The following is an 11,268-nucleotide window of genomic DNA, read 5'->3' on the forward strand; positions in this document are numbered from 1 at the left end:
TCGGTGGCCCAGGTCTGCTGCCCAAAACGCACCGTTTGGACCCACTCCAGCTGGAATGCAACTCAGCTACTGATAACCTTCTGAGCCACGTGTCCCCATCGCAACTCCATTTCTTCCCTGAACTTCTCCCAGTCTCTTCACTTCTCCAAGACTCCATCTTTACCCTTCTTTTTCTCTCAGCACTGTGATAACTACCCCCCCGTTCAGAACACCTCGCCCACAAGGTGTGGGTAAGCGTCCTTGAGAAGGTGGTACTCCTCCCAAGTGGCGTCGTCGGAGGTCTGCCCCTCCCAGCGAATGAGTATTTCGACAAGAACCCGGTTGTTCTTCGGTCGCGACCGGCGGTCCAGCACCTCTACAGGTTCTGGCTGCAGAACCCCTCGTGCATCGCCGGGAGGTAGTTTGGGTAAGGGCACCACCGCGGATCCAAGCTTCGGCTTCAGTTGGCTCACGTGGAAGACCAGGTGGAAACGGGCCTCCGGCAGTAGCTCTATCTCATAGGCCACTTTCCCCACCTTTCGGAGCACCCGAAACGGCCCATAGAATCGAGGAGAAAGCTTCAAGGCGCGGCGATGGGCGATAGGGGTTTGGCGGTACGGCTGGAGTCTCAGGTAAACCCCTTGGCCCAACTTCAATTCACGCTCAGTCCTTTTTAGATCTGCATATTTTTTCATCCGTTGTTGGGCCTACTTGATGTTGTGTTGGAGTAGTTGTAGGATTTGCTCACGGTTTCGGAGCACGTCGTCCACCGCCTCCACACGAGTGGTACCGGGAACATAGCTGAGGAGTCGCAGTGGTGGAACCCCGTAGACTACCTCGTAGGGTGTCATTTTAATGGCTGAGTGCCAACTAGTGTTATACTAATATTCGGCCCAGGGAAGCTAGTGGTTCCACTCCTTAGGGTTGTCCTATGCAAAACACCTTAAGTAGTTTTCTAGGCTTTTGTTCACCACTTCCGTCTGCCCGTTGGTCTGTGGGTGATAACTTGTGCTGAGCTTCAGTGAGGTTCCCTGCAACTGAAATAACTCTCTCCAGAATAGGCTAGTAAAAGTAGGATCCCGGTCGGAGAGTATTGACTGGGGCATCCCATGGAGCTTAAAGATATTCTGTATGAATAGCTGAGCTACCTTAGCCACGGTGTAAGGGTGAGAAAGGGTTGTAAAGTGGCTATACTTAGACAACCGGTCCACCACTACCAGAACCATGGAGTGCCCTAGTGAGAGAGGAAGGCCTTCAACAAAGTCCATAGAGATGTCAGTCCAAACTCTGGTTGGGATGGGAAGGGGCTGAAGAAGCCCTGCCGGCCGAGTATTTTCATGCTTGTTTTGCTGGCAAATGTCACATTCCCTAATGAACCTCTTGATTTCCTTTCGCATGCCCTTCCAGTAGAAATCCTGCTTAGCCCTTTGAATGGTTTTGTCATACCCTGAATGTCCCGCCATTGGATCACTGTGGACAAACTTGAGCACTTGGGCCTTGATCTCAGGGGACTGCCCTAAGACAATTTTCTGTTTATATAGTAAAATTCCATCTCGGGTTAAGTATTTCCTAATGTCCAGCTCATTTCTCAACCATTTCTCCCATAGTGGTTGTAGGTCTTCATCACTCTGATACTGCTGCTTGAGTTCTTTAATCCATTCTGCCGTGGGAATAGACAAGAAGAGGGTTCCATCTTCTTCCCAACCCTTCTTCCTTGATAGGGCATCGGCCACCCTGTTTTCCACTCCTTTCTTGTACTCTACTACAAAGTTGTACCTGAGCAGTTTGGTGATCCATTTCTGCTGAAATGGCGTGCCAACTTTCTATTCTAGTAGGAATTTTAGACTCTGTTGGTCAGTTTTTACCACAAAGGGCTTACCCAATAAGTATGGTCTCCACTTTTGGATTGCTGTCACCAAGGCGAACAGTTCCTTCTCATAGACTGACATGTGTAGGGCCTTGCCCTTAAGAGCCTTACTCAAAAAAGCTATCGGCCGATTACTCTGCATTAACACTGTTCCTATGCCTACCCCGCTAGCATCACATTCAATTAGGAATGGCTGGGACAAATTCGGGAGGGTTAGAACAGGGGTTTGTGAAACTGCGTTCTTAAGGGCTTGAAAGGCTTCTCGGCCCAAATCAGTCCAAGTAAAAGAATTGTGACGCAACATGGCTTTTAAGGGTGCAACTATGGATCCGTAACCTTTTATAAACTTCCGGTAGTAACCAGTAAGCCCTAGGAAACCCCTAAGTGCTTTGGTAGTTTTTGGGAGAGGCCAATCAATCATAGCTTGGATCTTCCCTGGATTAGCACAAACCCCCCCAGCCGAGATGATGTGGCCCAGATATTCCACCTCCGAACACCCGAACCTACACTTGGAGAGCTTGGCAAAAAGCTGGTGCTGTTTCAGCAAGGTCAAGGCCTTTGTGAGGTGTTCTAGGTGGGTATCCATATCCTTACTGTAAATTAGGATATCATAAAAAAAAAACTAGCACAAATTTCCGTAGGAAGGGCTGAAAAATGTGATTCATTAGACTTTGGAATGTGGACGGTGCATTGGTTAGCCCGAAGGGCATAACCAGAAACTCATAGTGCCCGGAATGGGTTCTAATGGCTGTTTTAGGTATATCGGATTCCACCACCCGAATTTGATGGTAGCCGGATCGAAGATCCAACTTAGAAAAAACCTTAGAGCCCCATAATTCTTCAAATAACTTATCAACCAAGGGAATTGGGAACTTATCTTTCACTGTCACCTTGTTGAGAGCCCGATAGTCCATGCACATCCTCCATGTGCCATCGGCCTTTCGCATAAGCAAGATCGGTGATGAAAAGGGGCTGTGACTCGTCCGGATCACCCCGGAGTCCAACAGCTCCTGGACTATGCGCTCTATTTCCTCTTTCTAAAAATAAGGGTATCGATAGGGCCGAACCGAGACGGGCTGGGCTCCTGAAAGATCCCAGCAAACTGTTCCAACACAACTGTTACTGGGCCCGGTATACGTGGCTGCTTGTCTGGCCTTAAACTTAATGATTGACCCTGTATCTCTCGGGTTTCCTGGCTGCCCGTTACTGAGTGGCCCACTAGATGTAGCAGCAGCCCTTTTTTCTCTAGCCTAGGGAGCTTAAAAGAATCTCCTCCTTCGAGGTTAACCCTAGGCCCCTGCTGTAGGCCTTGTAGGGTGCATGGTACTCCTCCCAAGGTGAACTGCATAGTGAGGGCCGAAAAATCCCAGAGAATGGGCCCTAGGGTTCGGAGCCACTTTATGCCCAAAACTGCGTCACACTCGGCCAGTGGTAGGATGAACAAATCTGTCCGGAAAGTAACCCCTTGTAATTTAACCTCCACCTCCCTACTACGCCCGGGACTCGCCACTTCTTGACCGTTTGCTATTTGGACAGTAATTTTGTCCCTGGGTTGAGGCTGGATTCCCAGAGTGGCTGCCAATTTTGCATCCACGAAATTGTGGGTACTCCTCGAGTCAATGAGAACAATAACCCTGTGGAAGCGGATGACTCCGACGATCCGCACGGTTTTCGGGCTTGGGGTTCCGGTAATGGCACTCAGCGAGATCTCCGGAAATTCCTCTAAGAAAAATTCCCCGGGGTCCTCCTCGGATGGGATAACCGGGTTACCTTCTTCCTCCTAATCCTTTGGCATGCCCTCGATGAGGAACAGCTTGGGCACGATGCATACATGGTCGCGAGTCCATTTGGAGTCACACGAGTAACACAAGCCACGACGGCGTCTCTCCTCCATTTGTGCCTGGGTGATCTTCTGCACCGGAACCAATGCCTGGTTCAGTTGTGGTCCCCTATTCGGATTGAACCCGTGTCTCACAGGGGCTTGTGAATTAGGCTTGGGTTGCCCCATTAAGGTAGCCCGAGGAAACATCCCCTTACCATTACTTAAAGGAAGCTCCGAGCTCATGCTCCGCGGGGAGTGGTTAAATGGGGTAGACCTCCACGGGGGTCTGACACCACGTACCAGGCTGGACAGACACTTCTCCTGGATGCGAGCCATTGAGTAAGCGTCTACTAAGGATTTTGGGTTGGACATCCGGACGGGTAGCCGGATTTCATCTTTTAACCCACTAAGAAAACAGCTGAGCTTATGCTCATCAGGTAGCCGGTGTACCTTAAGAGCAAGAATATCAAACCGATTCTTGTAATTCTCCAAGGAACCCTCCTGGCTCAACTTGGAAAGGGTTTCCATGGGATCGTCGTAGGGGCCCCGGCCGAACCTGATCTGAATTGCCCGGGTGAAATCCGTCCAAGAGGAGATCGCATTGCTGGCCTTGAGCTCCTGGAACCACACCAGGGCTTTTCCATCCATGTGCAAGGCGCAAATGGAGAGACGTTGAGTGTCTGGTGTGCAATACATTTCAAAGAATTGCTCAGCCCGGCAACACCAAGTCTCAAGATCTTCCCCGTCGAAACGTGGGAATTCCAGCCTAACAGTCTTGGGTTTAAGGCCTTCCTCGGAATAAGAACTTTCCGGGAAGGAATGGGACTCACCGCCCAAGTTGGTGGGGGGTGGGTTAGGAATATGTGGGTGGGTATGGTTGTTTGGGTCAGGATGGTGGTGGATATGGTTGTTTGGGGAGTCGGTGTCTGAGTGGGTTTCAGTGTTTAGGATAGGTTGTTTTTCTGGGTTTCTGGGACGGTCATCCATAAGGAGCTGTACCATCTGTGTTAGGCGGTCTACAGCCTCACGGGTGCTCTGAATTTCCGCCCGGGTGGCCATCTCAGCCTGAAGACTAGTAACTTGTCCTTGAAGCTGAGCCAACTGTTGAGAATCTTCAGCCATTGCAGTAGAACGGGTTTTCATAGGCTGGGATCGGGGGCTCTGATACCAAATTGGAACAGAGTAGATATAATGCTGGGGTAATGGGGGAAATTAATGAAGGAATGCTGGTGGTAGTAGTAGTTGTATTAATGGTAGTAGAGCAAACAGTAATGGCAGAATTCGAGGTGCCACCCTCCAGGAGACAAAAGCAGTAAATGCTAATAGAGATAACCCTAATAACCTAGAGGCCTTATATTTATAGCCCCTTACAATTAAGCCCATTAATTCCTAGACAAAATAGACCCACCTAAGGCCCAACACACTGGTCCTTATTTACTAAGATCGGTGGCCCAGGTCTGCTGCCCAAAACGCACCGTTTGGACCCACTCCAGCTGGAACGCAACTCAGCTACTGATAACCTTCTGAGCCACGTGTCCCCATCGCAACTCCATTTCTTCCCCGAACTTCTCCCAATCTCTTCACATCTCCAAGACTCCATCTTTACCCTTCTTCTTCTCTAAGCACTGTGACACTATAATAATTGTACAGCCTTCTACCAACTTTTTACATGTTATATTGTCTCCTATGGGTGTGGTTACAATTATTTTCTGTCCTAATGGTTTTGGGTCCATTAGCACCCGAGTCTAACAATATACATGGAAGGCTACCATAAAGAGGAATGGTACTAATTGTCATCACTTCCGACCCATTTACCTCAGCATCGGCCTCTCCTGGTGTAAGTGAATACACCCGAGCCTAGGCAAGTTGCCTTTGTTGATAGCCGCCTAGTTGCAACCTTGCTCCTCCTACAGTTGGCACCGAGCAATCATTTTTGAAAGGATACAAATTTCCTACTAACTAGTTTGTAGGAAACTCATACAAACCAATGTCTAAAAGTGGCATGCATGTGCCCTTTAAGCTATTAAAAAAACATATGGGAAACACATGCAATTAAAAAAATATATGGTTCTCACATGTAAGGGACACATGTCACTAGCTATTAGAAGTTAGTTTGTAGAAATTTCTTACAAACCATCTTGTAAGAAATTTTGTCCTTTTGGAAATGGCCAACCTGACCACGTCGATAGCAAGTTCTAGCTCTCGCCCTACATTCCCCTAAATGCAGCTTTCTACATTTCCCTGAAACTCATAAGGGGTGGCACCCCAAAAAATGATTGGGTGGTGGGGGTAGTTTGACGACCAAACTTTCTTTTCTCTTTTTGGTTAGTATACGTTTTTTTTTTTAAAAAAAATAATAATAATAATAATACATTTTTTTATAAGAATAATAATTTTATTTAATTATTAATCTTTAATTTTTCATTAAGTTTTAGGTTTTTTGTATTTTTCTAAGTTTTTAATTTGAGAGTATTTCTGTCCTTTAACAAGATTTTTTGTAACGCAATGGTAGTTCAATGTGACTGAGTGTGACAAATGTTAGTTTATGAAGGTAACTTATAAATGAGTGATAGTTTATGGCAAAAAATGGTAATTAACACTTTTAAGTTTTGGGAAAAAAAAAATTTGAGCAACAAAGCTTATTTATGTATTTATTTAAAATTATTAAATGTGTTTGAACTCAATAATTTTAAAACAATCATTTTAAATCAACATTTAAAATTCAAAATTTATTCAAACTTTTTTTTTTCCAATTATATTTAATGAAGTCTTTAATTATTTTTTAGCCATGCTCTCAGTTTCATGTAAATCTTTGATTCTTTTGAGTCCAATGAGGTAACTAACCTAGCCCTTATGAGCTGGGGCCATTACAGTTTACCACCCATTTTAAATTAATATCCCACGTGTTGGTAAGAGTCTAAGCTCAGAAGATAATCTTAGAATATTAATATTAAATTTTTCATTTTCTATAAGATTTAGAAGAACTTGTGATTTGACATGGTAATAAGCAAATATTATTAATTCAAACCTTGACTCTATTCTATATCTTCTTTTGTTAGATCTTTTTTTTTTTTGATATATTGTAACTTTTCATTAATCAATCAAAAATATTACTGCTCAGCAGAGATTACATTTTGAATACTTAAAGGGCATTCCTCGATCCATTCCTTGTCTAACAATTGTGAGATTGCTGTTTTTGCCAACAAGTGTGCCGCCTAGTTTGCCTCTCGCAGAACATGCTGGATAACGACTGGTTTCATGCAACAAAGACCCTGTTTAGCCTCATCCACCAAGTTTCCATAACTAGCCAAACATACTTCAGTTCTCTTCAGTGCTGCTACTACAATAGCCGAATCCCCCTCCAAAATCACATCTGCAAGATTCAATTGACAGCCCAACAAAACTGCATTCCATGCACCCAAAGCCTCCCCTGTAGCAGGGTCAGCAATGTATGGATAAGCCTTTGCTTTTGCTGCTAAAACTCGACCATTTCCATCTCTTATTACAACCCCCACCCCATCCTTCCTCTTGACTCATCAAAAGCTGCATCCCAATTTATTTTTGTCTGCCCCTCCACTGGTTTCCTCCAGAAGATACAACCCTGTCGACCGGTTAAGACCCAAGCTTTAGGAAGAGAAGTGGCCTTGAGATCTTATTTATTGAAAGAAAGTTATTAAACTAACATTTTAGAACGATTAATGATTTAACTTAGTAACATTTTTAATAAATATTTTACATATATGTAGGACCCAAACATAAAGAAAGTGTTAAATATTGATTAAAATAACTTATTTTATCGTTTTCTATAATCTAAAATCTTTCAAGATTGGGCACCCAAAGAAAAAAAAAATTAAAAAAATTAATTAAATAATGGACATAAATGTCATACAAACCCGTTTATAGGAAATTTCATACAAATCATATCTAAAATTGATATATTCCTTGGCATATGAGAATCATATATTTTTTTAATAGCATGTATTTCTCACACATGCACATGTTTTTTTAATAACATTAATAAAAAACAAAATATGTGATTCTCATATGGTTAAAGAAGACAAGTCACTCTTATATATAGATTTTAAAAAAATTCCTGCAAATCAATTTATAAGAAATTTCTGTTCTTAAATAAATAAATCAAATATTTATTGTCATCTTAAATCTCAGGTTCAAGTTTTGAATCTTCACTTTACCTTTCATTTCAAATAATGATTTTATATTAATTAGACAAGACTTAATAGAGAGTTTTAAAATATTTAGTAAATGACTAAGTTCTCTTTCTATCAACTTTAATCTTTTAACATTGCTTAAAAAGGTTTTTATTTTTTTATTTTATTTTTATTATTATTATAAAAAGTATGTTTATTGAATAACGGCTGTGATTTTGTAAAACATCTCTCTCTCTCTCTCTGGTCCTCAAAGAAAATCATTGCAGTTAATTTATCCAAATTATACAAGCATTCCAATATGGCACAATATTCAAAACCAGATCAAATAACCTGGAAAACAAGGTCGATCGAAGACAAACCAAAAAGCTTTAAAGCTCTCAACTACAGAGGATCCTCCTCTCTCTCCTCTCCTAGTTCTTAAGTTTCAAAATTGAATCAATTACGTGTTATATTGGTTTACACTTTTTTCCTTTTGCCAACATTCGAAGAAATAACAAAAGATTCTTTCTAACCGGCCACGGATCGCATTTTAAGTCCAAATTCATGCAATTGTTACGTAACTTTTTGATATTCATCTCACCTCACAAATACAATGTTTGACATCTCTGATTTGCCATCACTTTCTTAATTAATTTTGTCACGTTCAAGGAAATTCACTGGCGGTACGTGGGTAGGTAACAATTTAGGTAAGGAAGTCATTTTCAAACAACGTGAACGTTGGATAGGAAATTAAATTAAAAAGAGTCCGTGCAGTAAAAGGACAGTAGGGTGCCGCTTGGAGATCAATGCAAATACTACAACTTGGAGCTCGGAAGCTACATATTCATGCATGTCATAATGAGCCACTGTTTCAGCCACTGAAAAAAGAATGAAAGGTAGCTATCATGATCGATCAAAAGCATAAAAAGCAGAGGATGCACCTTCTGGTGGGACGACTTTTAATGTGCATGGTAAAACACCTAATATATATATATATCTATATAACTGGAGTATAGTAATAATAAAATTTAATAGAAATATCTGGTACGAATTGACGATATATGCTTAAAGTGGATATATACTTTACACAAGTGATTATTAGAGCAATTATGGTATTGAAGTTTAAAATATATTTTCAAAACTGGAAGAAATACATACAGATTAAAGACAGTAAATTTTGAGCTCGATCACAAGCACTCACCAAGCTTGATTGGTGGCCACCACACGTGTTTCATAAAGAGCTTTTCCGGACTTTTAATTTAATTAAATTTAATTAAATTGTATTTTTTAATTTAATTTAATTTTTTATTTAATTCTTTAATTATATTTTTAATTTAAATAAAAAATACAATTAAATAATTAAACCAAAAATTTAATTAAATTAAAAAATACAATTTGAATTTTTTTTTAATTTAGTTTTGATTATTGTCTTTTTAAATTTGTTTGGGTTAATTATTATTTTTTTTTTAAAAAAAGAATTTCTTATTTCCGACCACAAACAACGCAATGTTTATTTTACCCAAAAATAAAACAAAATCAAATTACACAAACCAATAATTAATAACGTATTTGTTAAATATGCAAATCTTCACAAACAAAAAATAATTACACAAAATATCTACAAATCTGAAGGGCGTCCCTGCGAAGCACGAGGTACCGTCCCAGGCGTGTTATCGCCAACCGGCGATTGCTGCGCAAGGGATGGTGTAGCGGGCGAAGGTGTAGCGACAGGGGAGTGCTGGCTCAGCCGTCGTCCAACAAGCGACAACGTATCAACCGTTGTCGAATTACTTGCAAATAATATAGACAATTAAAGTATATAATATTACTTCTAAAATTAAAGGGGAAATGAAAACAAATTGAAAGTAATTTTGTCATATACACAATATAAATCATACCTGCAGATGCACTACTAACAGACGACGTACTACCTACGTGTGCAGGTGAAGACTGAGCACCAAGACATGGTTGTGATACTCCCATGGAGGACATGAAGACCTCGAACTGTCGCATGCGCTGCTCCATGGCATCGAACTGTTGCATGCGCTGCTCCAACGCGTCATTCCTCTCTCGCTCAGCCCGTAACTCCACTTGGATTTCTTCCATCTTCCGGGCGTGTTCGGCCCAATCCCGAGACGTGCCCTCAGATGGTCCCCCCTGTGAGCGAGGCCTATATGAGAAACATGTCCCCCGAACAGGTGTACCGTTCGGCCCAACCTGCCGAATCCTCCCCGCGTACTCAGGCCTCCCAACCGCCTGTTCGTACGCGTCGTTCGGTGCCCAACGCATCGTGTCTACTGAGACGCTCTGCGTGGCGGCTGGATCACTGGATAAACTCTGCGTCATCCTCTCCTGTACGTCGTCAACATGAAAAACTCATATACTGAATAATGGCATATCACACATAATTTAGAAATATTAGTAAATTAGATCAGTAGCATATGCATAGGACCCGTGTACGTTCATTCAAGTAAGTGCCGTCCTTCCTTGTGTGGGTCTTCACGAACAACGCGGCGCGAGTGGGGGGCGTGCCAAATGTACATGTCTGTCGTCATTCAGTTGAAATATATAACAAACAGAGAGCGAGAAAATAGTGTAAAGAAAAAGAAATACAATTACCACCAAATATTAAAAACATAAACATATATTTTTTCACACCTCCTCGTGATTAAATCTGGCATAACTTTTGGATCCCGTACAATGGGAAGGTCATTCTGCTCCCGCAGCCTCTTCATCCATTCAGAGGTCGCCTACGAATTGAACATGAAAATAAAAAAGTAAGCATTGACACACTTAAAGTAGTAATAAAATTATATGGTTAGTTATTAAAAAACCACAACATTTTTTTGTCATACAATTAAATATTATACATACCATTTTATGCTCAGTGCACCAATCGCTCAGCAGGAACTCTACATCTGCTGCGTCATACTTGGAAAAAAAATTATCCGGCACTCTCGCACGGATAATCTCGGGCGTGTCACCGTCTTGAATATTTAGCTTGGTTTTGAACCTCGACTTCCACGAGCGGTGCTTCCGACCTATATCATTCCACGCTTCCTGTTGTGCCTTGCGCTTGTCTATTGATACAGGTAGCTAGAACTCCTCCTGCACATTCAATTCAAGCAATATAGGTTTAAAAACTTCAAGAAAAACTTAATTTTAAGTTTAATTCAAATAAACAAATAAAATATATTTTTAAAACATACCATCAATGTGTCCCACATAGCCTGCTTAATCTGCTTGGCTTCCCTCGTCCATTCATCCCGCATATGTATGTAGGACCTGCTCCTGATAAGTCTGCCCTCAGCCCGCCTAAAACGATTGCAGGCTCGTCCTACAGGTTGTAGAGCAGCATTGTACTGCAACACAACCTTCTTCCCCCTCGGGAGCACCCAGTTTCTCTCTGGGTCCCTAATCACCTCATAATATATGGTTCCGTCTGGATTGTA

General features: G+C 41.9%; 1 protein-coding gene across 1 annotated transcript; it reads right to left on the reverse strand.

The window, feature by feature from the left end:
* Window positions 1–203: 203 nt before the first annotated feature.
* LOC133873232 (uncharacterized) lies at window positions 204–830 on the reverse strand. Its single transcript, XM_062310966.1, has 2 exons — window positions 728–830; window positions 204–658 (listed from the first exon to the last, which is right to left on the reverse strand). The coding sequence occupies exons 1-2, from the start codon at window positions 828–830 to the stop codon at window positions 204–206; spliced, it is 558 nt and encodes a 185-aa protein (XP_062166950.1).
* Window positions 831–11,268: the final 10,438 nt, after the last annotated feature.

Source organism: Alnus glutinosa, chromosome 7 (assembly GCF_958979055.1).
Source record: "Alnus glutinosa chromosome 7, dhAlnGlut1.1, whole genome shotgun sequence".
Lineage (NCBI taxonomy): Eukaryota > Viridiplantae > Streptophyta > Magnoliopsida > Fagales > Betulaceae > Alnus > Alnus glutinosa.

Coding starts and splice junctions, on each gene's coding strand:
- LOC133873232 (XM_062310966.1), bottom strand. CDS start 830: ATGACACCCTACGAGGTAGTCTACGGGGTTCCACCACTGCGACTCCTC. Junction 659..727: donor GGACGACGTGCTCCGAAACC/GTGAGCAAATCC, acceptor AAAAATATGCAG/ATCTAAAAAGGACTGAGCGT.